The 26,682-nt window shown below is 42.1% G+C and overlaps 1 protein-coding gene across 1 annotated transcript; it reads right to left on the bottom strand.

Annotated features, from left to right (window-relative positions):
- tram2 (translocation associated membrane protein 2) lies at positions 1-26,255 on the bottom strand. The gene is made up of 11 exons (XM_055149124.1): positions 26,062-26,255; positions 18,447-18,510; positions 16,270-16,379; positions 10,258-10,374; positions 7,706-7,764; positions 7,259-7,343; positions 6,913-6,983; positions 5,090-5,194; positions 3,238-3,381; positions 3,000-3,157; positions 1-908 (listed from the first exon to the last, which is right to left on the bottom strand). Exons 1-11 carry the CDS (start codon positions 26,179-26,181, stop codon positions 832-834), a joined length of 1,110 nt encoding a protein of 369 aa, XP_055005099.1. The 5' UTR covers positions 26,182-26,255; the 3' UTR covers positions 1-831.
- Positions 26,256-26,682: the final 427 nt, after the last annotated feature.

The following is a 26,682-nucleotide window of genomic DNA, read 5'->3' as shown; positions in this document are numbered from 1 at the left end:
TCATGGACAGAATATTCTTTTGTCCTTTGTCGATCTTGTTGGTTGAAGATTTGGCGATGGGACAGATTTATGAAGCTGGTGGAAAATACACGAGACATTTCCACAGATATTTTGCGAGAGAAAAGCATCAACCGGGAGTTTCGTTTACCGTACATCGCGACACTTCCAGCTGTCGTGAAAAACGTCTACGAAAATACAGCACATCACATCACGTTTGTCGAGTTCTACTGCGTTGTTTTATATCCTGTTTTTGTATATTTATGGAGAATTGTCGTGTGGGAGCGAGGGTGACGTCCAATCTTACAGCAAATCACGAGGAGGGGTTTGAATATGGCCCGGGAGAGATCGCTAAATTACTCAAAACATGCATGGATGACGTCTAAAAGCTCTTCAGGCGTGTTTTTGATGAGGGAACAACGTTAGAACACGGGAGAAAGCTCCAGAACAGTACCTGAAATCCATGAATATAATGAAATGAAGAAAAGCGGACGAAACTAAACTAAAGTACTCGATAAATCTGAATTCAAGTCATGTGACCTTCAGTACTGTAGTTGATCCTTTACGCGGTGGGAGTTTGGATCACATTCAGAGTTCATATAGTTCATAGACTGGCGCTCCTCTTGGAGAATACTGATAAATGAGATGTCTGTGCGATGTGCGGCGGGGAGCGCGTCGGGCCTGCGGCGGCGGCGGCTTTGACCCAGGACGCTGGAGCAGGCGCTGGCTTCTCAACGCCAGGTCCAGGCTCCCCTCCCCCCCCACCGCTGGCCTGATGGAGAACCGCAGCTCGGACAGTCCCGGGGTCAGGTGGAGTCCATGAGGGGGCGCTCTTCAGGGGGATTTGAGTTTTTTGGTCCGAGGCGAGGCTCCGTTTTCCGCTTTGAGGACGCCGTTTTCGTGGTGGCTCACTGGAAGAGAAGAGGAGGAGAGGTTTTAATAAGAACTGTTACTTTAAAACTGTAATGTGTTATTTTTATGATTTGTTTCTGTTATTTCAAAGTGATTTGTTACATTACAGTATTACTGTTTTTAAAATGTAAAATATTACACGACTATTGCAGAACTTTACTCTCAATAAAATAACTGCGAAGATGCAGAACTTTTGCGCCGTATATGGACTAAACCAGGACTAACCAGGACTAAACCAGGACTAAACCAGGACTAAACCAGGACTAAACCAGGACTAAACCAAACCAGGACTAAACCAGGACTGAACCAGGAACCAGGACTAAACAGGAGGACAGGACTAACCAGGACTGAACCAGGACTAAACCCTAGGACTAAACAGGACTAAACCAGGACTGAACCAGGACTAAGGACTGAACCAGGACTAACTAAACTAGGACTAAACTAGGACTAAACCAGGACTAAACCGGGAATAAACCAGGACTGAACCAGGACTAAACCAGGACTAAACTAGGACTAAACCAGGTCTAAACCAAGACTAAACCCGGACTAAATTAGGACTAAACCGGGAATAAACCAGGACTAAACCCGGACTAAATTAGGACTAAACCGGGAATAAACCAGGACTAAAAGAGGTCTAAACCAGGACTAAACCGGGAAAAAACCGGACTGAACCAGGACTGGACCAGGACTGGACCAGGACTGAACCAGGACTGAACTAGGACTAAACTAGGACTAAACCAGGTCTAAACCAGGACTAAACCGGGAATAAACCAGGACTGAACCAGGACTAAACCAGGACTAAACTAGGACTAAACCAGGTCTAAACCAAGACTAAACCCGGACTAAATTAGGACTAAACCGGGAATAAACCAGGACTAAACCCTAAAGACTAAAGACTAAACTAAACCAGGACTAAAGGACTAAACCAGGACTAAGGACTAACTGGACCAGGACTGAAAACCAGGACTAAACCGGGAATAAACCAGATTAAACCGGGACTAAACGACTGGACCAGGACTGAACCAGGACTAAACTAGGACTAAACCAGGTCTAAACCAGGACTAAACCCGGACTAAATTAGGACTAAACCGGGAATAAACCAGGACTAAACCAGGTCTAAACCAGGACTAAACCAGAACTAAATTAGGACTAAACCAGAGCTGAACCAGGAATAAACCAGGACTAAACCAGGACTAAACCAGGTCTAAACCCGGACTAAATTAGGACTAAACCGGGAATAAACCAGGACTAAACCAGGTCTAAACCAGGACTAAATTAGGACTAAACCAGAGCTGAACCAGGTCTAAACAAGGACTAAACCAGGACTAAACAAGAACTAAACCAGAACTAAACCAGAACTAAACCATGACTAAATTAGGACTAAACTAGCTGAACCAGGACTGAACCAGGTCTAAACCAGACTAACCAGGAAACAGGAAACCAGGAACTGGACTAAACCAGGACTAAACAGGACTAAACCAGGACTAAACCAGGACTAAACAGAACCAGGTCTAAACCAGGACTAAAAACTAAGACTAAACCAGGGACTAAACCAGACTAAACCAGGAAAACCAGACTAAACCAGGTCTAAACCAGGACTAAACTAAACAACTGAACCAGACTGAACCGGACTAAACCAGAACTAAACCAGGACTAAACCAGGACTAACCAGGTCTAGGACTAAACAGGACTAAACTAAACTGAACCAACTGAACCAGGACTAAACCAGAACTAAAACAGGACTAAACCAGAGCTGAACCAGGTCTAAACCAGGTCTAAACCAGGACTAAACTAAACTGAACCAGAGCTGAACCAGGACTAAACCAGAACTAAACCAGGTCTAAACAAGGACTAAACCAGGACTAAACAAGAACTAAACCAGAACGAAACCAGAGCTGAACCAGGTCTAAACCAGGTCTAAACCAGGACTAATCTTGGACTAGGACTTGGAATTTAGAACCGCCCATGAGAGAACCCCGAGTCCGTTGAACAACCCATTCTATCAGACATTTTGACGTCTGATTTGACGACCTGCACGTGAGTAACACAGCGCAGTACGACACGGCTCCACACAGTCCGGCCGCACTCACAGGAGTCCCTCTTGAGCGGACGCAGGGCTTGCTTGGCCGCCGTTTTCTTACGCAGCGCCTGTTCGTGTCGGAATTCTCTCCATCGACGCAGCTGGAAGCGGATAAACTTCCACAGGAGCCACGACTGAGTGAGACACACCAGCAGCAGCACCGTCATCCTAACAAACACACACACACAATGTTCACTTTAAACTCATCTGAGGCGGGATTTGAGCGCCAGACTCGGGACGGGACAGACCTTATGAGGACGGTGTTGAAGTTCCCGGAGTCCCAGTCCAGGGCCTGGTTTTCGGAGCGGGCCAGACCAAAGCCCACAGCCAGGAACATGAGGGTCAGGGTGGACATCCGCGTAAACACAAAACTCACCGCCCACAAGTCGAACCTGATCACACAAACAACACGAACATCGCAAATACCAAGTCAAGATCATTCAAATTCGGGTCTGGTTAAAGTGAGACTAAAAACTAAATCCACCTTTTCTCATAGTAATATCCTTGGCCAGAACAATATATCAATAGATGCATCACGAATTTCAGACTTCTGATCATCGGGCAATGCATTTTGGGAAGGATCCTCCGAAAAAGTGAGCATCAAACCGTCATGTTTGTTTTCCCAGTTGGATGCGTCTATTGTCAAAGTCGATCTTTTCAAGTCTTTTGAACCATGTCGCTTTTGTTTCTGGTTCTGATATTATCATATTTTAGTTTTGGGATTTGGACATCGTTAATTGTGTGGTTGTTGGATCCTAACAGCGGAAAACGGCTCGAGAAATTTGTTTACGAACTTCATAAATGCAAAAGTGAATCAGATGTGTGTGACTGCAAACCTCCGTTCAAACTGTTTCCCTTCCCAACGGAATTGAAAAATAGTGAAAGGTGAAGGCGATGGGCAGGATTGATCCACAGGAAGGACCAAAGAGGAAACATTTGACTGACTAAATCATCCCGAGTTTGCAGTGAACATTTTGTATGTGGAAGCGACGACAAAGCAAAAGCCTGATTCTTCGCTCAACCTCGGTTACGAATTTAAAAAGTCAACGCCAAAGCGAAATGCACCAACTGTTCACCAAGAAACACCTTCCACTGCAGAGAGACCAAGACGTGATGTTGCTGTAAAACCACAAGAACAAGAAAGTGCAGCTCAGTCTGTTTGTCTTCTGAACCTCTCGATTAACAAACGGATTTTGCTTTGTTGTCGCTCCACATACAAAATGTTCTCTGCAAACTCGGGATGATTTAGGCAGCCAAATGTTTCCTTTTTCGTCCTTCCTGTGGATCAATCCTGCCCATACTGCCTCAGATCTGATTCCCTTTTGCAGTTATGGACTTCGCAAGAAGAATAATGTTTGAAAGAAAACTAATCTCGCATCGCATGAACTGTCACATGTTAAGGGACTATTTTCTCATATATCAGTCCGCCGCTGCCAAACTTTCTATCAGGAAGCACAACTCACTGCTGCTGCTGCTCAGACATAAATCCTATAAATGCAACTTTGGTTTTACTTCTAAAATTATTCTATCAACACAAACATTTACATGGACAGTCTGGAGTGATAATAGATTTGTTTCGGGTGTTTTGTGGAGTGGTTAAGACTGTTTTTAGTGGCAGGAGAACTATGACCATTGACATGCACTAGTCTAGCACCAGCGACCTCTGCAAATACAAGGACTGGATGGAATATTTTAAAAAGTGTCTCCACACGTCTCCAACACTAAGAAATGAGGCCCTATGTCCAAAATTCCAGACTGTCCCTTTAAAATACAAACATTTTGGACATGAAGGCCAAGTTGTTCATGTTATAATTTGGTGTTTTGGTTCTCAAAATATTCAATCAGAACATAGTACGAGCCTCACTTAATGGACTCTACCTAAATCCCAGCTAATCACGAATCAAGGGTCTTTTACTGACCAATAACGGCATCATTGTTTTATTTTCGGACCTTCTTTTGGTTAATTTAACTGTATTAATCTGCACGAGGAGGCTGCTGTTGTGATTTCGGGCTCTACAGAAATAAATGTAATTGAAAAAGACCCTAAATGTAACGGCGCAGGACAGTTTTACGCTTGTTCGCATAGACGGAGGTGCGTACATTTTGTGGTGGTTCTCGTCGGTGAAGTAGAAGAGCCTGGCGATGTGGAAGGCCAGCTCCGACGTGTACTGGAGGAAGAGCAGCACCACGCCCACACGGCTCAGACTGGACACACAAACACAAAAACACAATATGAGCACGGATACACACACTGAGGACGCATTTAGAAACATGGACATTTAAACAGGACAACTACTGAAACCAGCCCTGGGATAAATTACCGTATTTTTTGGACTATAAGTTGCACTTTTTTTCACGGTTTGGGTGTTTCCTGCGACTTCTATATTAAAATGTTCACAGTGAAGCGTGGAGAGGTTCTAGTCTTGTGTGTGAGTATCTGCTGCTCCTGTTCCTCCTGTACCACTGTCACTTGGCTCTACTGCGCATGTCTCCTGCAGAAAGAGCCTCTGTCCTGTCTGTATCACGTCAGTCGATCGCACCGTTACTTCTGCACCACTGAACAATTTAACATTTAAACAAACTTATAAAGACGACTGAGAAAACTGAACACAAATGCACCCGAAAAGAAAATCAGATTTTGCAGATTACAAACAGCAATTCGTGAAATCTGCAGCTGAAAACGGAAATCGAGCAGCAGAAAGAAAGTTTGGAGTGAGAGAGAAACTCGTGACACCGGGAGGATGAACCATGAAACTTTCCTGAAGTCACTGGATGGATGGACAAAGTCTGGACTTCAGTGACACCGAAACCATCCTGTCGGGATTCAGAAAGACCAGAATAATTCTAACTGGAACTGATGCCGAGTCTGACGACAGCAACACAGAAGAGGAAGCGGCGCAATGTTTACCTCCGGAGGTCGAGGCCGAGTTGTTCAGAAGTGACACCGAGGATGAAGAATTTAATTAAATGAATTTAAAAAAAAGCAGGTGACGGACCCCCAACCAAAAAGTTACAGCTTTATTGAACCTTTTTCTTTGCTACATAATTCCATACATCTTTCATCATATATTTGATGTCTTCTGTATATATGTAAATTTAGAAAGTAGTAAAGAAAGACCTGAAACCCTGAATGGGAAGGTGTGTCCAAACTTTTGACTGGTAGTAGTAGCAGTATTAGTATTGGGTTCGGTCAAGTGGTAACGGAGGGAAACAGGGTCAGATTTTTGACATTCAAATGTCTCTTATTCAGAAACTAGAGGGACTATTGAAATAAGTAAAGTATCAGAATGTAGGAAAGAGTTACACTCCAACAGGGTCAAGTTAAACCTGTGATATTCTTTCAAGTTGTTGACAAAAAATTTTAAAACTCATGTCGGTAACGGAGGGAATGAAATATGCAGCACTTTTTGGGCAATAAATCCAAACAGTGATAACTCTTGGTTCTCACTTACATATCCTTAACAAACTGGTTTGAATATTTGCTTCATATAGTTTTCTACCATATGGTACAAGATTAGGTTGAAAAACCTCTTACTTTTTTTAGTAATGAGATTTTTTATTAAGAAAGGTCATGGTAACGGAGGGAAAAGTAACGGAGGGAAAATTGTACAAACAAGTAGAAGGTGCAGGATTTTACATAATTTGTCGCTTTTTTTCTTCCGAATACTTTAATATTACTTCAAAATGAAAGGAAACTATTTCTATAAAATATGTCAGTCCTTCCAAGCAAATTTTTATCATTTTAAATACTTTTTTTTTTTTTAAATCATGTACCTTCATAGACTTCATAAACTAGAGTACATATGTATCTGTTGAATACATTTTTATATCAGATGCATTAACTTGAATTTTTGGCCTTGTTGTTTACTTCTGCTTGATCGGGCCCCATTACATGCGTTCAGTAGTTAGTAGTTGAGTCTTACTTTAACAAATAAGCAGCTGCGATGTGGAGCAGGTAGAGGCTGATGTACTGCAGCTGCCGGGGGATCTCCTCCTGCAAAACAAAAAGCCTTTATCTAAACTGGAGGATACGCTTTCACACCTGGCAACCCCCCGCTCCTGGCTGTTATACAGAATAAAAGTAGTGAAGTACTGTACTTTAGGTATCTGGACTTTACTTAAAAGGCTGTTTAGAGGATTTTACGAGGAAAGAGAAATACATAAGTTCATAATGTAGGAAACCAGCGGCTCACGTTACACACACACACACACACACACACAGAGTCCTCAGTGTGCAGTGTGGCGGCTCCCAGGCCCCTCCTCTCTCACCTTGCGGACCTTCTGGAAGTAAAGCTCTGGCAGCGCGTGGAGCCAGTACGCCAACTGAGTCAGGTAGAAGAACTTCACCTGGAACCTGCAAGAGAAGAACAAGAGGGTTTGGAGGTGAACTAGAGACGAGAAAATGTAGGAAATACCTGTATTTTTATGTAATTAAGTCAAATAAACTCAACTCAACTCAAACTCGATAAATAAGATGCTCAGAATGAGTCAGGAAAGTGAAGAATAACACTGAACGACACTAAAATTCAGCCTTTTAAGTAATTTCCTGTCAAAAAACCTTATCCCACACCAAATCACAAATAAATATGTGATTTATATTCAGATAAGCAACAAAGTAAGACCTTTTTCATACATATTATACTTATTTTATTCTACTACTGTGTCTGTATTATTACTGTTTGATGCACTGTGGACTTCAGTTGTTTTTGTGTTTACCTTAAATGTACGTGAGGATAGTTTTCCCACAGACTGCTCGGGTGTAACAGATAACCCTCCTGCAACGAGGAAAAAAACACACACACACAGAGATTTAAAAAGATTCTTATTTAATCATCAGCTGTAGTGATCAGCTCTCCTCTCTCTCTTCTCTCTATCCTCCCTTCTTTCTCTCATTGTCTCCTTCCCTCTCCTTCCTGTCTCTCCCTCTCTCCTCCCCCCTCTCTTCTCTCTCGCTTCCTCTCTCTCCTCCCTGTCTCTCCTTCTCTCCTCCCTGTCTCTCCTTCTCTCCTCCCTGTCTCTCCTTATCTTTTCTCTCTCCTCCCTGTCTCTCCTTATCTTTTCTCTCTCCTCCCTGTCTCTCCTTATCTTTTCTCTCTCCTCCCTGTCTCTCCTTATCTTTTCTCTCTCCTCCCTGTCTCTCCTTATCTTTTCTCTCCTCCCTGTCTCTCCTTCTCTCCTCCCTGTCTCTCCTTATCTCTTCTCTCTCCTCCCTGTCTCTCCTTATCTTTTCTCTCTCCTCCCTGTCTCTCCTTCTCTCCTCCCTGTCTCTCCTTATCTTCTTCCTGTCTCTCCTTATCTCTTCTCTCTCCTCCCTGTCTCTCCTTCTCTCCTCCCTGTCTCTCCTTCTCTCCTCCCTGTCTCTCCTTATCTCTTCTCTCTCCTCCCTGTCTCTCCTTCTCTCCTCCCTGTCTCTCCTTCTCTTCTTCCTGTCTCTCCTTATCTCTTCTCTCTCCTCCCTGTCTCTCCTTCTCTCCTCCCTGTCTCTCTCTCTCCTCCCTGTCTCTCCTTCTCTCTCCCTGTCTCTCTCTGTCTCTCTTCTCTCTCTGTCCTTATCTCTTCTCTCCCTGTCTTCTCTCTCTCTCTCTCTCCTCCCTGTCTCTCCCTATCTCTTCTCTCTCCTCCCTGTCTCTTCTCTTTCTCCTCCTTGTCTCTCTCTCTCTATCATTGTCTCCTCCCCTCTCTCTTCTCTCTCTCTCTCCCCCTTTCCTCCGTCTCTCATTCTCTCTTCTCTGTGCTTCCCTCTCTTCCCCCCACTCCATTCTCTCTTTCTCCTTCTCTCCTCCCCCCTTCTTCCTCTCTGTCTCTCCCTCTCTCCTCCCCTCTTCTCTTTCTCCTCCATCTCTCATTCTCTCCTCCCTCTTTCTCACTCTGTCCTCCCCGTCTCTCCGCATTCCCTCTCTTCTCTCTCTCCCTCTTTCCTTCGTCTCTCATTCTCTCTTCCCCTCTCTACTCTCCCCTTTCTCTTCTCTCTCTCTACTTCTCTCATCCCCCTTCTTCCTCATCTCTCCCTCTCTCCTCCCCTTTCTTCTCCTCTCTCCTCCCTGTCTCTCATTCTCTCTTCATTGTCTTTCCCTCTCTCCTCCCCTCTTTCTTCTCTCTCTCTCCTCCCCCCTCTCTTCTCTCTCTCTCCTCCCCCCTCTCTTCTCTCTCTTCCTTTCTCCTCCCCCTTGCCCTCCCTCCTCCCTCTCTCCTCTCTCTTCCTCTCTCTCTCTCCTCTCTCCTCCCTCTCTCTCCTCTCTCCTCCTCCTCTTCCTCCCTCTCTTCTCCTCTCTCCTCCCTCTCCTCCTCTCTCTCTCCCTCTTCCCTCTCTCCTCTCTCCCTCTCTCTCTCTCTCTCTCCCTCTCTCTCCCTCCTCCTCCTCTCTCTCTCTCCCTCCTCCCTCTCTTCCTCTCTCCCTCTCCTCCCTCTCTCCCTCCTCCCTCCTCCCTCCTCCTCCTCTCTCTCCCTCCTCCCTCCCTCCTCCCTCCTCCCTCTCCTCCCTCCTCCCTCCCTCCTCCCTCCTCCTCTCTCCTCCTCCTCTCTCTCCTCTCTCTCCTCTCTCTCCCTCCTCCCTCTCTCTCTCTCTCTCTCTCTCTCCTCTCCTCTCTCTCTCTCTCCTCCTCTCTCCTCTCCCTCTCCCTCTCTCTTTCTCTTCCTCTCTCCTTCCCTCCCTCCTCCCTCTCTCTCCCTCTCCTCCCTCTCTCCTCCTCTCCTCCTCCCTCTCCCTCCTCCCTCTCTCTCCTCCCTCTCCCTCTCTCTCCTTCCCTCTCTCCTCCCTCTCCTCCCTCTCCCTCCTCCTCTCTCTCCTCTCCCTCTCTCTCTCCTCTCTTCTCTCTCTCCTCCTCCCTCTCTCTCCCTCCTCTCCCTCCTCCCTCTCCTCTCTCTCCTCCTCTCTCTCCTCCTCTCCTCCATGTCTCTCCCTCTCTCTCCTCCCTCTCCTCTCCCCTCCTCTCTCTCTCTCCTCCTCTCTCTTCCCTCTCCTCTCTCCCTCCTCCTCCTCTCCTCCCTCTCTCCTCTCTCCCTCTCTCCTCTCTCCTCTCTCTCCTCTCTCCTCCTCTCTCCTCCCCTCCTCTCCCTCCTCTCTCTCTCCCTCTCTCTCCTCTCCTCTCTTCTCTCTCTCCTCCCTCTCCCTCCCTCTCTCCTCCTCTCCCTCTCTCTCCTTCCTCTCTCCTCTCTCCTCCATGTCTCTCCTCTCTCCTCCTCCCTCTCTCTCTCTCTCTCTCCTCCTCTCTCCCTCCTCCCTCTCCTTCCTCCCTTTCTCTCTCTCTTCCCTCTCTTCTCTCTCTCACCGTGAGGAGGACGTAGAGGCTCCACACGCTGGACACCAGGTGAAACACGCACAGTTGACCCGACTCGTTGAACTTGGTGTTTTTACTTTTGGACAGATGGAGGCGCCGGTTCACTTTCTGCAAAAACACAACACGAGAAAATCCACAATATTACACAAGAACTTTAACTCTAATATTTAATCTCTCAGACTTTTTGGGCAGATACACAGGACCACACCTAAAAAATAGACTTAAAATGACTCTAAACTCAATAAATATATAATAAATGCACTGGTTTGCAAACAATATACATTAATTTTTGACACTCAAACCCTTTTTTACTGCTTCTCTATAATAAACAGCGTCAGTTTAAACTAAATATGAGTCTCAGCAGGACGTTTAAATGACACATACGATGCTATTTTCTGATCTCTTATTAATAAATTTAGGCTACAAATATGAACCTTAGAGCAGTTTTGCGACGTATAAAACATAAAATAAATAAAATAAACTTTGAACGTGAAATAAGACATAGAAAAGCAAAAAATTATCCAAAATAAACTAAATATCCAGCTGTTCTACAAATAAATATACTTATTTATTTAAAAAAATACCCCAAAATAAACTTTTTTCAATTTTACAAGTTTGGAGATCGTTTGACACACAAATCGAAATCACGATCAAAATTCGATTAATTGCACAGATTTAGGACAGAGTGTAGCTTAAGTGCGGTGAGGGCAGTGTTGGGAAGTTTACTTTTAAAATGTAATCCCCTACAGATTACAGATGACACACCCCAAAATGTAGTTTGTAACAGAATCCATTAAATTACTTAAAGTGAGTAATGTAATCTGAATACTTTGGATTACTTGATTTACTGTAGAGAAACAAAGACGAGGAAATCTTCACATAAGATGTTTTGTCTGATAAAAAAAAATAAAAATCCCAGACTTTATTCAACCGTATTAAAAATATTATTGATAGAAGAGGAGACACGGTCCACGCGGCCTGGTTTAGTCCTGGTTTAGTCCTGGTTTAGTCCTGGTTTTAGTCCTGGTTTTAGTCCTGGTTTTAGTCCTGGTTTTAGTCCTGGTTTTAGTCCTGGTTTAGTCCTGGTTTTAGTCCTGGTTTAGTCCTGGTTTAGTCCTGGTTTAGTCCTGGGTTTAGTCCTGGGTTTAGTCCTGGGTTTAGTGCTGGTGTAGTCCTGGGTTTAGTCCTGGGTTTAGTCCTGGTTTAGTCCTGATTTAGATCTAGGGCATCCTCTGCATCCTCTGACCTTCTCCTCTGACCTTCTCCTCTGACCCTCTCCTCTGCATTAGAGGTAAGATCTTAAGACCGAGCCCAAGCCCAAGCCCGACCCGACCTGAATTTAAAATGTCAATCATTACTTCGGGTCGGGTCGGGCTTCTCTTTCGCTGACTTTTTTTCAAATAAATATATGTTTATAAAATGTATGCTAAAACGATGTGTGGATACTAAACTAAGGAATACTTGTTATAAAATAAATAATATGGATAAAACAGAGAAGTAATGTAATGTAATTGCTATTTAACTACTAAACAGGATCCGCAGAGCCAGAGCTCTGCGCACGTGAACGCCCCCTCTTAATTTAATCATCTTCCCCTCCGCAAGTCTGCATCTATTTTGACCTGGTGTCCCCAATATGGAGGAGCAAGAAGTTAAACTAAAGGCAGGAGAACTGAAAAGACAAACACGCACCGGTAAGAGTGAGGTGTGGAAAAGCTTCAAATTGATTGTTGAAAATGCTACAGAAACTTGCGTTGGCTTCGCTGAATGTCGTCAATGTGGCGCTTTGCTTTCATACGAGAGCAAAAAGACTGGCACCTCGACGCTGAGCACTGCTCCTCCTCCCGAGTCACAAATAAAATATGACATTTCGGGTTTGTTTCGGGCTCGGGCCTGCAAATCAAGGTAATTGGTCGGGCTCGGGCCGGGTCGGGTCGGGCTGAATTTTTTAGGCCCGATCTCACCTCTACTCTGCATCCTAGGCTCCTCTGACTTTCTGCTCTGTTCCTATGTTCCTCTGCTCCTCTCCTCTGACTCTCTCTCTCTCCTCTGACTCTCTCCTCTGATCTCTCTCCTCTGACTCTCTCCTCTGACTCTCTCCTCTGACTCTCTCCTCTGACTCTCTCCTCTGACTCTCTCCTCTGACTCTCTCCTCTGACTCTCTCCTCTGACTCTCTCCTCTGACCCTCTCCTCTGACCCTCTCCTCTGACCCTCTCCTCTGACTCTCTCCTCTGACCTTCTCCTCTGACTCTCTCCTCTGACTCTCTCCTCTGACTCTCTCCTCTGACTCTCTCCTCTGACTCTCTCTCTCCTCTGACTCTCTCCTCTGACTCTCTCCTCTGACTCTCTCCTCTGACTCTCTCCTCTGACTCTCTCCTCTGACTCTCTCCTCTGACCTTCTCCTTCCTCTGCCCTGTGAGAATATTCCACAGACGCGGTGAAAGCTGATAGGCCCGACTGTACCACACCTTACAGGAGTGGTATACATGCGCTCAGAAAAGCCCCAGAGGGAGGCTTTACTGTCAGATGGATGATCCGTTCACAATCAGGAAACACAAAAGCTTTTTACATAACAAGGAGAAGACATTCCTGTAAATACACTTGTCCCTGTAGCGTCACTGACAAACCGGTACAGCAAACATGTGGAGCTCGACAAACAAACTCTCTTCCTTCTGCTCGTTTGGGTTGCCACAGTCTCTGACCAGCACCAGCATGTCCTTAAATTTACTTTTTACTTCTTGTATTTCTTTACAAGTGATATTAAAGGTCCTGTATTACACAAAACTGACTCTTGTAAGATTTAAGACGTCTTATAATGTTGTTGCTTCGTCAAAAACAGACCCGGAGTTGTGTTTTGTTTCTTTCATGTTTGAGTAATGGAGTGATCTCTTCCACCTTGTGATGTCACACAGTGGTAGTGAACAAGTTAACAGCTCCTTTTATCTTTTCTTCAGCAGAGATTGGCCAATCCAGAACTGAAATGATCCAAATGATTCTAGTGAGGGTGTATGGTGTTTAAAATACAATGAAGTAGAGCTGGGCGATATGAAGCAATAATATATCGATTTATTTTGTTATATCTCGATGCACAATATATATTTCGATATCTGTACAGGAAAAATAACCCCCCAAAAACTACTGCAAAAACAAATATGCGAAATTCCACAAGGTCTTTTTTTATTGAAGTGCAAAGTGGTCGCCTTCATGTAGGAACAAAGTGCTTCTGCAACATGAAAAACAAAAATCTCTGTATCAGGGATGTGATTGGCCAAGGACAAAAAAGCAGGAAAATATATAGATCCATAATGTGGTGACGCGACAATGACGCGGCGCAGCATTAGTGCAGCCGTTACACACAATCACCTCATTTTGACACATTTAATGAAAAGTGTTAATATACAAACATTTAGTGGCAACTCAGAAATTTCACTAATGGAAAAAAATTAATTTGAGGGGAAAAAACTCAAATACATTCCAAAGAAAAGGTGCTGACATTTAAGGGAAAAAATCAAACAACTAAAGGACAGTGTGCAAAGAACAGAGAAAGACACAGAGAGAAAGATAGAGAGAATGAGAGAAAGAGAAAGAGAAAAGAGAGAGAAAGAGAGAGGAAGATGTTGCTGTGTTGGACAAAATTGTACTTGCTGTGGCAAAATACCACAGTCTATTTCCGAGCCAGTTTGAGGTATAATAAAGGAAATGATGATACAATTATGACAGTCCTTACAGTTTTTAATCGATATACACAAAGTGCAGCATGTATGATAATGTGCTATAAAACCTAGATAAACTTGAACTATTATTATTATTGTCATCATCATGGATGTTGCTGTTGTTATTGTGTAGTTATACACTATTATTTTTTTATGGTGCCTACACAACATTCTGTAATAAGCAATATAATAAGAGTGGGTGGTGGCTAATCATCTTTACCAACTCACCAACTCAACTCCTGAAACAGCCTGAGACCACCACAAATGAACTGTTATTATGTTATTATGTGTGCATATTCTTCATATTCTGTGATACCACCTCTGAAAATAACCTGCTTATAAGTATTTGTTAAACGATGCCGTTGGTTCAGTCCACAAACCATAGATCCATTTCTGGAAAGTATTTTTATTTAAAGTGGAACTAAACTAAATACACTTTTTTCACTATTAAACTGTGTATTACAGCTCTGCAAACAGTGCAGCGCGGGACACATTTTGAAAGCTCATTGCAGACGGGAGTGTGACTGCACAATGCGGGAGCAGGCAGGTGGGATGATAAACTTCAGTCCCGCAAACTAAATATGAATCTAAAATTAAATATACAAATGATTCATATTGGCCTATTATACATCATTTGTGCTGGATATTTTATTTGGCATTAATAAAAACATTTTAAGTAGCCTAAATTTGTGGATGTGCTCTAATCTCACGCACATTTTAGACAGTTCCTTTCCGCTTCTCCGTGTTTGAGCTTAAGAAAGTGAACGACCCCATCTCACGAGATTTGCAGCCGGCAGTGGGACAAAATATCACAGAGTGGGAATGAAAATTACAAGTCTGCGATTTCTCTTCAGGACCTTAAGCCTCTGTGTCTCATGACAAAGAGAAAACTGAAGGCTCAACAGTTGCAATGAGAATTACTGATGCTGGCAGGAGCAGGAGTGGGACTGAAGATTCTGTCCCGATCAGACCTCTACTGTGTGTCCCCCTGTAGTCCTCCAGGTCCTGCCCAGTTTAACTCTTTCCCCCCTGGACGCCGACTAGGAACAACCCATACATATGTTACTAGGGCTACACCCATAGAGCATAACTGCATAAAAGAAAACAGACTTCCACGAGTGATTATAAATGATTTTTACACTCATGAACTTAATTGTAACACAGACATATTTGTATCTCTGGAAACCTTAGACTCTGAACTCTTCATTTCTGAATGTTTAAATGTGATTCAACTCATTTATAGGTGTATAACAGCTCACTGAAAATGAGAGTTTACCTGGTCAGGTGCAAACTCGAAAACAAAAAACAATATTCAGCATCTGATATCTGCATGTTCTGAGTACTATATTCATATATATATATATAATATATATATATATATATATATATACTTTGTCAAAGTATTTAAACAGATTTCATATCACCAGCAGATACAGTATAGCCAAGTGTGCACCTGTTTTTACCTGTTGTTCACCTGTGTGCACCCAATTCATTTTTTTCCATTTAACTTATTCAACTCATTTAGCTTATTAGCTAATATAATAATATAATAATAAAACTCTTCCCCGTCAGTGAGTGTCCAGTATTTGTCATCTTGGTTAGTTTTCTCGAGTGCAGAGCTCCACATAAGCGTTTTTTCTGTAGTGATTCTGTTATACATCGCATCTTGGAAAAAAAGACTGAAAATATTTTAAAGGACTGGCCTGGGCAACATCCAGATTTCAGGGTAATTTTGGTTCATAATCGAGTATAAAGCTCAGATAGTTTGTTTGGACATCGCAGGACTCCACACAGACGCATCAGCGGCATCTCACCTTCTCCCCGAAAGTCCGTCGCTGTCGCTGTTTTCCACTTTATAATCAACTTCAACATCATCACTTTGAAATCTATAAAAGTCACTTTCTCTAAACTTATCCATAAAATACGTCCGCTCCTCATTATTTCTAAAACTGTGCGCCGCAGCGCCGCGATCTTTCCATTGCACGTGTTTCGTGTTGTGTTTTTTCTGGAAGCTACCATCGTCACTACTTCGATTAACTTCGGAAAAAAAACGGCGAAAACATATCCTTGAATCCTATTGGTCAGTCTAGTGTGGGTTGTAGTGGCCCCGACCGATCACAGTCTCTGTTTAAATGTGAAAAACCGAGCCGTTTCTAAAGGTCGTCAAATCTCGTCTTTAGTGAAACAGCGGAGGAGTCAAAAGTCGTCATTATGGGTTCAGGGGGGTCGTCAAATGTCGTCTTCATGGGGGAAAGAGTTAACAGTTCTACTTGTACTATGCGTGGTACTCACATCCAGCAGGTACTCCTGGACCACTGCATGGAGGATGATGACGATGAAGAAGTAGAAGAGCACTGTGGCTGCGTCCTTCCAGCCGTAGTGGTAAAGAGTCACCTCCCCCTCTGCAAACAGAAGCATCAGGACGATTCATTTAGAAAACACTGGATTATAATTCTAAATGAATAAAATCACAACAATTTCAGCGATAATACTCATTTAAATGTTGAGCTGAGGGATCACACATTATACACAATTAATCAATTAAGACTATTGTATGCACAGAAAACACTAATTGTTAATGAGGCTAATGAACACTATAATTAAAGGTTGTATGGAGGATTTTTTTTTTTTTTTGTTTCAAATTGTCAGTGATAGATTATAGAGGTGCAGTAGCCTTGTAATTATGATGACCAAAAAAAAGAGAATAAAAATTCATCAACTCTGGACGTGGTGGGGCTAAACATTTGCCAATAGATAACGACACTGCCTCGTTATCTGTGAGCTGACAGGCTGTCAATCAAACTCCCTACGTTTCTAGCGTAACTGACTTGCCTGCGCCGCCGGTACGTGGTTTACGTACGACTGTCACGCAGTCCACAGACGCAAGACGCACAGACGCTGTTTACTCCACCAACGCAACAGTTCTTAGCGGCTTTTTTTGACCTATATCTTCCTCGCAGTTCGCACAAAGTTTGTTGCAATGGCAGACAAGAATCCAGGAGCAGTTCGCCGCAAAAGAAAGTCCGTTTTTGAGGTCGCTGAAAGAAGAAGACAAGGGGAAAAGCAGCGAAGCCAAACTAAGGTGATTCTTGAAGATTCATTCCAGCGATGGCGCGACTGAAGCAGACGCAGGGTCTAAAGACTGACGCACTGGTCCACAAATTACTCCTGGACAGGAAACTTCTGCTTATTATGAAAACGTACTTTATTTCCAAGAGTTAGACAAACGTTTTTCAGGACATGAAAGCGATATCCTATGTCTGAAAACGTAATTTTCAAGGCAAAGAAAGAGTCCGCTTGCTGCTGCGTGTTGTAGCTAGTTCATTCGCACTGAATCTCCGCGCAACCTTCTCTGCACCCCTTTCCTGCTCCTGTCCCCGCTGCCCGATCCGCTCTTCCCCCTGCTCCTCACTTCTCCGGGCACGGAATCTCCGCGTACTGCTCCCTCTCTCCTCTCTCCTCTCTCCTCTCCCTGCTCCTCACTTCTCGTCCGCGAACGAAATGTCCGCACACCCCCTCCCCCCGCTCCTCACTTCTCCGTCTTGTCTAACCAACACTGTAGTTAGTTGTTTACAAGTCATGTGCAGCACCGGCTGTAAACAAACCTGTTTCTGGCGTAAAGGAGGAGGCGGGAGGAGGCGTTTCTACGTAGGAGCTGTAGGGGAGGGGGGGTGGTTTCACGCATGCGCAACATTTGAAAAAGGACAAACAGTCGCTGGATTTCTCGTTCCTTGGAAAATCCTCTATACAACCTTTAAGAGCGAGGCTGTCAAACTCAAATTCACAGAGGGCAAAATTAAAAACTGTGACTTAATCGTGGGCCAAACTAAATAATATAAAAAATGTCAACATCATCTGCATGTTTTCTCTTTTTTCGAGATATGTAATGTTAAACTTTTTCTTATTAAAATAAATGTTTAATAGTAGTTTTACTTAAACACTGAATCCAGAATAAACAGAATATAAAATAATAATAACATTTTGAATAAACAATTTATCTGTAGCTTTTGAACTCCTATTTTTCCACAAGTCAACAACCAGTCAAAATGAACAACTTGCTTCAATGAAAATTCAATCTTTCAACTCTGAACTGTCAAAAGTCATAAAGAAAACATTTATTCAAGCTCAGTTTGTAAACTGTGATTTACTCTGACGCACATGGGTCCAACGCAGAAACAAATACTTGGCATCTCCTCTTAGATACAAGTTTATCAAAGTAGTAGTATTAGTAGAAATAGTATTAGTATTAGTAGTAGTAAAAGTAAAAGTATTAATGGAAAGAGAATAATGTTAATGGCTGAATACCCGTAAAAGACAAAAAAGTATGAATAAGTGCTTTCTGCCTTTTACCATGAGCTATTTTGACAAAACAAAAACAAAAAACAAAACATTTTTCTTTTCCTGTAACATGTGACACTAAAAAAAGATGTAGTAAAACAAGTTTGAAACATTAGGAAACAAATCCGTACCTGGTGATAGTGTGGTGACGTTGTACTGAGGCTGGATGAACAGGATGGCTGTCTTGGCAGTGGCCTAAAATGACAAAAAGTAAATAAAATAAAATAAAGATTAGAAAAAAATACCACAAATTAATCATATTATTCAAGACTTTGCGCCAGTACAGAGTAAGAGAAGGAAAAACTGTGTTGGAAAAACTGAGCACTAAATCGACATAATATCAAAATACTAATAAAACAGATAAAAATAATAACAATAATCCAAATAATTTAAAATAAAATTAATAATAATAACCAAAATAATTTAAAATAAAATAATAATAATAATCAAAATACTGATAATCCAAATTATTTCCCTTGTGGATCAATAACATTCGTTTAAGTCTTAAGTCTAAATCTCCCTCAACAAATTTTCAATATTTAAGATGTATCAATACAGTATCAATATTGTAGGCTGCTGTATTGTCAAGAGTATTTTTAGGTTTATATGACTAAATTATTTTGTGTAAGAGCTAAGACTGTGCAATTAATCGAATTTTGATCATGATTTTGATTTGTGTGTCAAACTATTTGTCAAACAATTTGTGTGTCAGCCTCATAATCGAGTTGAAACAATTTAAAGCTTAACAAAGTTTATTTTGGGAAAATATTTATATAAATATATTTTAAAAGTAAAATAAATATACTTAAAGATTGTAGAACAGCTGGATATAGAGTTTATTTTGGATACACTTATGTTTTTCTGCCTTATTTCATGTTCAAAGTTTTTTGTTGTTTTTTTAAAGAGAAATGCTGAATAAATACATCGTGTAACTAAAAATATATACTCGTCTGAATAATCATAATTTCAATATTGACCAAAATAATCGTGATAATGATTGTTTCCATAATCAAGTAGTAAGAGCTACAATTGTGTTCACAGTTTTGAGTAAAATTGGTGTTTTTCATTTTACCGTATTTTCCGGACTATTAGACGCTCTTAAGCCTCCAACCTCATCAAAAAACCACCGCGCGCCACAATCCAGAGCGCCCCATACACGAATCCACTCGGCACAACTTCAGTAAAATACAAAGCCGCAAACACGCACGGAGCAGACAGCGACCGTGCGGCGACAAACACCCGCAGACACACTCATCGCTCCACGCCGACGAGGAACGGAACGGAGGAACGAACCAAAAAAGCGAGCACAACGTGCCACTTTGGCTACGTTCAGACTGCAGGGCTTAATGCTCAATTACGACCAGGATTGAGACCGGGAACAAGGACCAGGACTGAGATCGGGACTGAGAACGGGACCAGACCAGGACTGAAAAAGGTTTAGTCCTGGCAGTCCGTATGTGCATCGCATTTTAAAGTCATGGAAATGCCGTTTCCCATTTCCAAGACTTAAACCAGGACTAAACCAGGACTAAACCATTTTCAGTCCTGGTCTGGCCCCGGCCTCAATCCTGGTCTTAGTTCTGGTTTGGTTCCGGACCTGGTTTAGTCCTGATTCAGTCCTGGTTCAGTCGAGTGAACGAATGATACACGGATTCTTCTCCTTTACAAAAAGCTCCAAATTCTCCACAGAAAACTCCAGCCTCAGACTCATTCAGACTTTCCGAGCAGCTGATATTCTCCTAATATTACGACTTTATTCTCATAAAATGACGACTTTATTCTCGTAAAATTATGACTTTATTCTCGTAAAATTGCGACTTTTTCTGGCTTCGACTTTATTCGACTTTAATGTTGAAATGTTACGACTTTATTCTCGTAGCGCCGGCATTTTTAATTTTATTTTTTATCCGACCCTTATACTCCGTCATACTTTTCAAACCGTTTCGAATAAATTAGTTCTCTTTCGTCACATTTTAAGACGATAAAAATCAGATACTGCGGCTTTAACACGAAATTATGACTCAACAAATCCAACGACAACGGTGCAGGAAGTGTTTTGCTTTTATTAATCTGATCGTTTTGTGCTGAGCTCAAACTGACAAAGCAGTAACAAAAACTCCTGTCACTAACACGACATAAAAAAAAAAAAAACATTTTGTGGTTTCTTTCATTCAGCAGAAGAGTGATTAAATTGTGATGAATTTTGCTTGAGTTTTGTCGATCTTACAATCAAATTTCCACGCTGATATTAGACAAAGTCTGGAGGCATTAACTTCGTCTAAACCAGAAGGAAATCCCCGTTTTATTTTTGCAGCAGGTCAGTCGTACAGCTGTGTGACCCGAGTGTGGTTCCTGCTTGAAACTTTCAACACTAAAAAAAAAAAAAAACTAAAGGAGGAGACAAAACCCTGCAGGTATGAGGAGGATTAAGTCGCATTAACTGAGATCAAGTCTTGAAAATCTAAACTAAACTAAAGTAAATCTGCCTCAACTCAGATTCTCTTTTTGATAGATTTATGTTTTGTACAACAGAGGTCCCAAAAGAGAACATAAGTTTAAGGCCTGGTTTTAGACCTGGTTTTAGACCTGGTTCAGACCTGGATTTAGAGCTGGTTTAAACTTAATTTTAGTCCTGGTTTAGTCCTGGTTTAGACCTGGTTTAGACCTGGTTTAGTTTAAGACATAGTTTAAGGCCTGGTTTTAGACCTGGTTTCAGACCTGGTTCAGACCTGGTTTAGACCTGGTTTTCAGACCTGGTTCAGACCTGGTTCAGACCTGGTTTTAGAGCTGGTTCAGATCTAGTTTTAGAGCTGGTTCAGACCTGGATTTAGAGCTGGTTTAAACTTCATTTTAGTCCTGGTTTAAATCCTGGCTTAGTCCTGGTTTAGACCTGGTTTAGTTCTGGTTTAGTCCGTCCTGGTTTAGTCCTGGTTTAGACCTGGTTTAGACCTGGTTTAAGACATAGTTTAAGGCCTGGTTTTAGACCTGGTTTAGACCTGGTTCAGACCTGGTTCAGACCTGGTTCAGACCTGGTTTTAGAGCTGGTTCAGATCTAGTTTTAGAGCTGGTTCAGACCTGGATTTAGAGCTGGTTTAAACTTCATTTTAGTCCTAGTTTAGTCCTTGTTTAGTCCTGGTTTAAATCCTGGTTTAATCCTGGTTTAGACCTGGTTCAGTCCTAGATTTAGACCTGGTTTATTCCTGGTTTAGACCTGATTTTAATCCTGGTTCAGTCCTGGTTTAAGTCCTGGTTTAAGTCCTGGTTTTAGTCCTGGTTTTAGTCCTGGTTTTAGTCCTGGTTTAGACCTGGTTTAGACCTGGTTTAGACCTGGTTCAGTCCTAGATTTAGACCTGGTTTAGACCTGGTTTAGACCTGGTTTATTCCTGGGAGTTTACCTGGTTTACCTGGTTTAGTTTAGTCTGGAGTCTGGTTTAGTTCTAGTCCTGTTTAGACCTTTTACCTGTTTAGACCTGGTTTTTTTTCTGGTTTAGTTTAGTCCTGGTTTAAATCCTGGCTTAGTCCTGGTTTAGACCTGGTTTAGTTCTGGTTTAGTCCTGGTTTAGTCCTGGTTTAGTCCTGGTTTAGACCTGGTTTAGACCTGGTTTAAGACATAGTTTAAGGCCTGGTTTTAGACCTGGTTTTAGACCTGGTTCAGACCTGGTTCAGACCTGGTTTAAGACACAGTTTAAGGCCTGGTTTAGTCCTGGTTTAGACCTGGTTTCAGACCTGGTTCAGACCTGGTTCAGACCTGGTTTTAGAGCTGGTTCAGATCTAGTTTTAGAGCTGGTTCAGACCTGGATTTAGAGCTGGTTTAAACTTCATTTTAGTCCTAGTTTAGTCCTTGTTTAGTCCTGGTTTTAAATCCTGGTTTTATTTCCTGGTTTAGACCTGGTTTAGTCCTAGATTTAGACCTGGTTTATTCCTGGTTTAGACCTGATTTTAATCCTGGTTCAGTCCTGGTTTAAGTCCTGGTTTAAGTCCTGGTTTAAGTCCTGGTTTAAGTCCTGGTTTAAGTCCTGGTTTAAGTCCTGGTTTAGACCTGATTTAGACCTGATTTAGACCCGGTTTCAATCGGTGGGGCCATAAAATTGCCGTCGCATCTTCACTTTTTATTCCGTGTTTAGACGAGTGTTTTCAGGAGTAAATCTGCGTTCGTACGGTGACGCAAAAGTGTGTGGGATTCGATTGTGTGTGTTTTCCAGGCGGCTCGTGGTGACGTCTGCGACATAAACAACGTGACGACCCGAGCAGATCTGACCAGAGTTTTTTGCGTCTTGGGCAGCGCAGACGGAAACACTACGGCGGAGCGTGTTCAACTTTTCCACTCTGGAGTTTGGTTTCAGATTTTTGCGTTTTTAAGCCACAAAAACGCCGTCTAAACGAAAGGCACTTCTGATAAAATATTGTCGTTTTTACTTGCAAGCTTTCTCGTGTAAACAGTTCTTAAGTGTCGCCTCTCTTCCCCCGATCCCCCAGAGCCTCTGAATTCGCAGTATTTGTACAAGAACGACAAAACATCATGAATTACAACGTGGACGGGCGGATCAAACGGCGACGTGCAGCCCCTGAAGATAATCGTGAGCTGGTTTCGCCTCAGGATTAACACGTTAAATTAAAACAATGCAAGGTGTGGTGCGCTTCAAAAGAGAGAGATCGGAAAAACAGTCGTGTGGTCTGGTTTTATCTGTCTTTAAATACTTTGACATACCTGAGGAGATTAACAAACAAGATGGAACAAAAAGGTGTTACGTTTTCGAGAAAGTCTAGTCACAAAATGATTCTAAAGATAAAATAAAACCCAATATTTTACTTTCCATGACGTGATAATCTTATTCTCTTTTTGTGTGTGTTTTAAAATCTGCATAAACCAGAAAAATGAACCACTGTTGGGCAAGTTACTTTAAAACTGTAATGTGTTATTTATTTGTGACGTGTTTCTGTCGTTTTAAAGTGATTTGTTAAATTACAATATTACTGTGTTTAAAATGTAAAATATTACACGATTATTGCAGCACTTTAAGTTACTCTCAACAAAATAACTGCGAAGATGCTGAACTTTTGCGCCGAATATGGATTAAACCAGGACTAAACTAGGTCTAAACCAGGACTGAACCAGGACTAAACTAGGTCTGAACCAGGACTAAACCAGGACTAAACCAAGATTAAATCAGAGCTAATCCAAGACTAAACTAGGACTAAACCAGAGCTAAACCAGGACTGAACCAGGACTAAACCAGGACTGAACCAGGACTAAACAGACTGAACTAGGACTAAACCAGGACTAAACCAGGAGCAGACTAAACCAGACTGAACCAGACTAGACTAAACCAGACTAAACCAGGACTGAACCAGGACTGAACCAGGACTGAACCAGGACTAAACTGAACCAGGACTAAACCAGGACTGAACCAGGACTAAACCAAGACTAAATCAGAGCTAATCCAAGACTAAACTAGGACTAAACCAGAGCTAAACCAGGACTGAACCAGGTCTAAACTAGGACTAAACCAGAGCTAAACCAGGACTGAACCAGGACTAAACCAGCACTGAACCAGGACTGAACCAGACTAAACCAGGACTAAACCAAGACTAAATCAGAGCTAATCCAAGACTAAACTAGGACTAAACCAGAGCTAAACCAGGACTGAACCAGGTCTAAACCAGCACTGAACCAGGACTAAACCAGGACTGAACCAGGACTGAACCAGACTGAACCAGGTCTAAACCAGCACTGAACCAGGACTAAACCAGGACTGAACCAGGACTGAACCAGGACTAAACCAAGACTAAATCAGAGCTAATCCAAGACTAAACTAGGACTAAACCAGGTCTAAACTAGGACTAAACCAGGACTAAACCGTTTTCAGTTGGACTAGAACTTGGAATCTAGGACCGCCCCTGCGAGAACCCCCGAGCCCGTGGAAAAAGGGGGTCTGCAAAGCGCGATCGGATGTCAGCTGCTCTTCGCCCAGTGGAGCGTGGAGTTCTGAGTCGGTCCTTTCGCTCGCGGTCACCTGACGGTCTACACGGGCGCGTCTCAGGCGTTTCACAGCAGCTAATATCGCGGTAATTTTAGCGAATTTGTATGAAGAAAAACGAAAAAAACACCACTTCAATCCAGGTTAAAAAAGCATTGTGACGTGTATTACTCACATTTGTACTGAATAAAATATTACTATGTTTTTCCCTGTAATGCCGAACATTACTGTGTTACAGCAAAAAGCAACACATTACAGTAATTTGTTACTTTTATAATGTGTTACTCCCAACACTGAAACTAACATTATTTAACAATCAACTACAGTATTCATCATTATTATTTCGATGAATCGTCGCAGCTCTAGTCTCAGAGTCTGAAACTAAACCAAGACTAAACCAGGACCATAGAAAGACTAAACCATTTTAAAGTAAACCAGGACATGGGTATCAAATGATGCGCCTCAATATTTCATCATTTCTTGGCCCAGTACGTTCCATTTACTCAGTTACATTTACTTCAATAACCTTTTAAAGACCTTTTTGTACTTTTCTGGTAGCATAGTTACGTCCCACTTGAGTAATATTTGTTTTGCAGTAGCAGTACTAATACTTGAGTAAACGTTGTGCTTCCTCTTCCCGATGTGAGTAATTCTAAAGTGACAAAAACTTTATGTGACAATACGAAATGACTGTTTTTAGCACTCCTTCAGATATGATTTAGATTGTCTAATTTTTCTCAGAATTTTGCGTTACTTCATGTTTTATCCGTAAACTTTAACAATAAATAACATGGTATGCCTGACAGTTACTCTTTAATTTACTTGTATTTGAGTAGTACTTTTCCCAAATACTTTTTTACCACTACTTTGCACGTCTGCTTAAGTATTATTATTATAAGCAACGCTACTTTTACGTGAGTACAGTTTTTGGCTACTCTACCACTTCTGAGCGTAGTTTTAGCTAATTTCCGCAAAAATAAAAACAAATAAAATATAAAAACACACCATAAATCATTATTAAAACGCCTGGTATTAAAATGCATTGCCTCCAGGTACGGGGACTAATTTTTTGGAGCCGGAGTCCAGAGGCTACAGCGGTTCACGCAGATTGAGACGTGGCAGTACGCACAGACCGTGAAGCGACCGGAAAACACCAGCCATACTTCCGGTTTTTACCCGCCGCAATAAAACGCTCGCTTTAAAAATCAGCTCCTCAACTTTTATTTTGAAATCCAGCGTTTCCGTATTTACGCGTTTAGTAGCTAGCTGACAAATATTTTCGTTGTAAATACTTGCAGTGGTTTTTTTGTGGTAGAAAAGTTATTAAAAGTTTAAAAAGTAAAATTATTATTGAAAAAGTTGGACGTTGTTTCGACTCGCGTGGAGTAACTTCCCGAAGCTAACCGCGGCCACAAAAATCACCTAAATGAAAAGTTCCCGCAGAAAATACGTGTTAATAGCGTAACTACTCATGCAAATCGAGTACACTTCAATTATTTTTGAGTCGTTGCAGTTTTCTGGTTTGTAAACTGCTTAAAACCGTTACAAAAGTAGGGGAAAAAACGAGAACATCTCATCACACCTTTACAACTTTACGCGTTTCCTTCCCTACATGGCAACCCAAAGTGGCTCATCCGTCAAATAAATCACGTTTTTGCAAAGATTTTGAGCCGGAACTTTGCACCGACACCGACCCGTACCCCCAAAAACAGCTGAGCCCGAAGGGAAGGAAAAAAAAAAAAAAGCAGCGATCGGCTCCTTCACTCACCTCAAACATCAGCCCGATCAGGATAAAGATGACCAAAGTGAACACGATGTCGGCGTGGTTCTGTATGAGAAACTCCTGACTGAAGAACGGGTAGCTCTTGTTTCTCCGTCTGAATGCCATTTTCGCACTAAAGTTCCTCTACTCTGCTTTTTTGGGTGAATGTGTGAGATTTTTTTTTTTCCAATCCACGAAGTTCAGGAGGTAACTTTTGTGAGTGCAGTGCGCGTGCGTGAAGTCTTAAAGGGCGAGCGTCGTAAATACCTCAAGCGGGACATTTGCATACGAAGGATCCAGTTTTTACGCTTTACATGGCATGGAATGTGATATAAGCAGTGTTGGGAAGGTGGCTTTTAAAATGTATTCCCCTACAGATTACAGATTACATACCCCAAAATGTAGTTTGTAACGTAATCCATAAAATTACTTAAAGTGAGTAACGTAATCTGAATACTTTGGATTACTTGGTTTGCTGTAGAGAAGGAAAGACAAGGAAATCTTCACATAAGATGTTTTGTCTGATAAAAGACAATAAAAAGATGAGTCTTTACTTAATCAAATTAAAAATATTATTGATAGAAGACGAGGAAACACGGTCCACGCAGCGTGATTTAGTCCAGTTAA

Source organism: Boleophthalmus pectinirostris, unplaced genomic scaffold (genome assembly GCF_026225935.1).
Source record: "Boleophthalmus pectinirostris isolate CB_2022bp ecotype Guang Dong unplaced genomic scaffold, ASM2622593v1 HiC_scaffold_13, whole genome shotgun sequence".
NCBI lineage: Eukaryota > Metazoa > Chordata > Actinopteri > Gobiiformes > Gobiidae > Boleophthalmus > Boleophthalmus pectinirostris.
The sequence above is the reverse complement of the archived record's forward strand: the minus strand, read 5'-3'. Positions and strand labels throughout refer to the sequence as shown.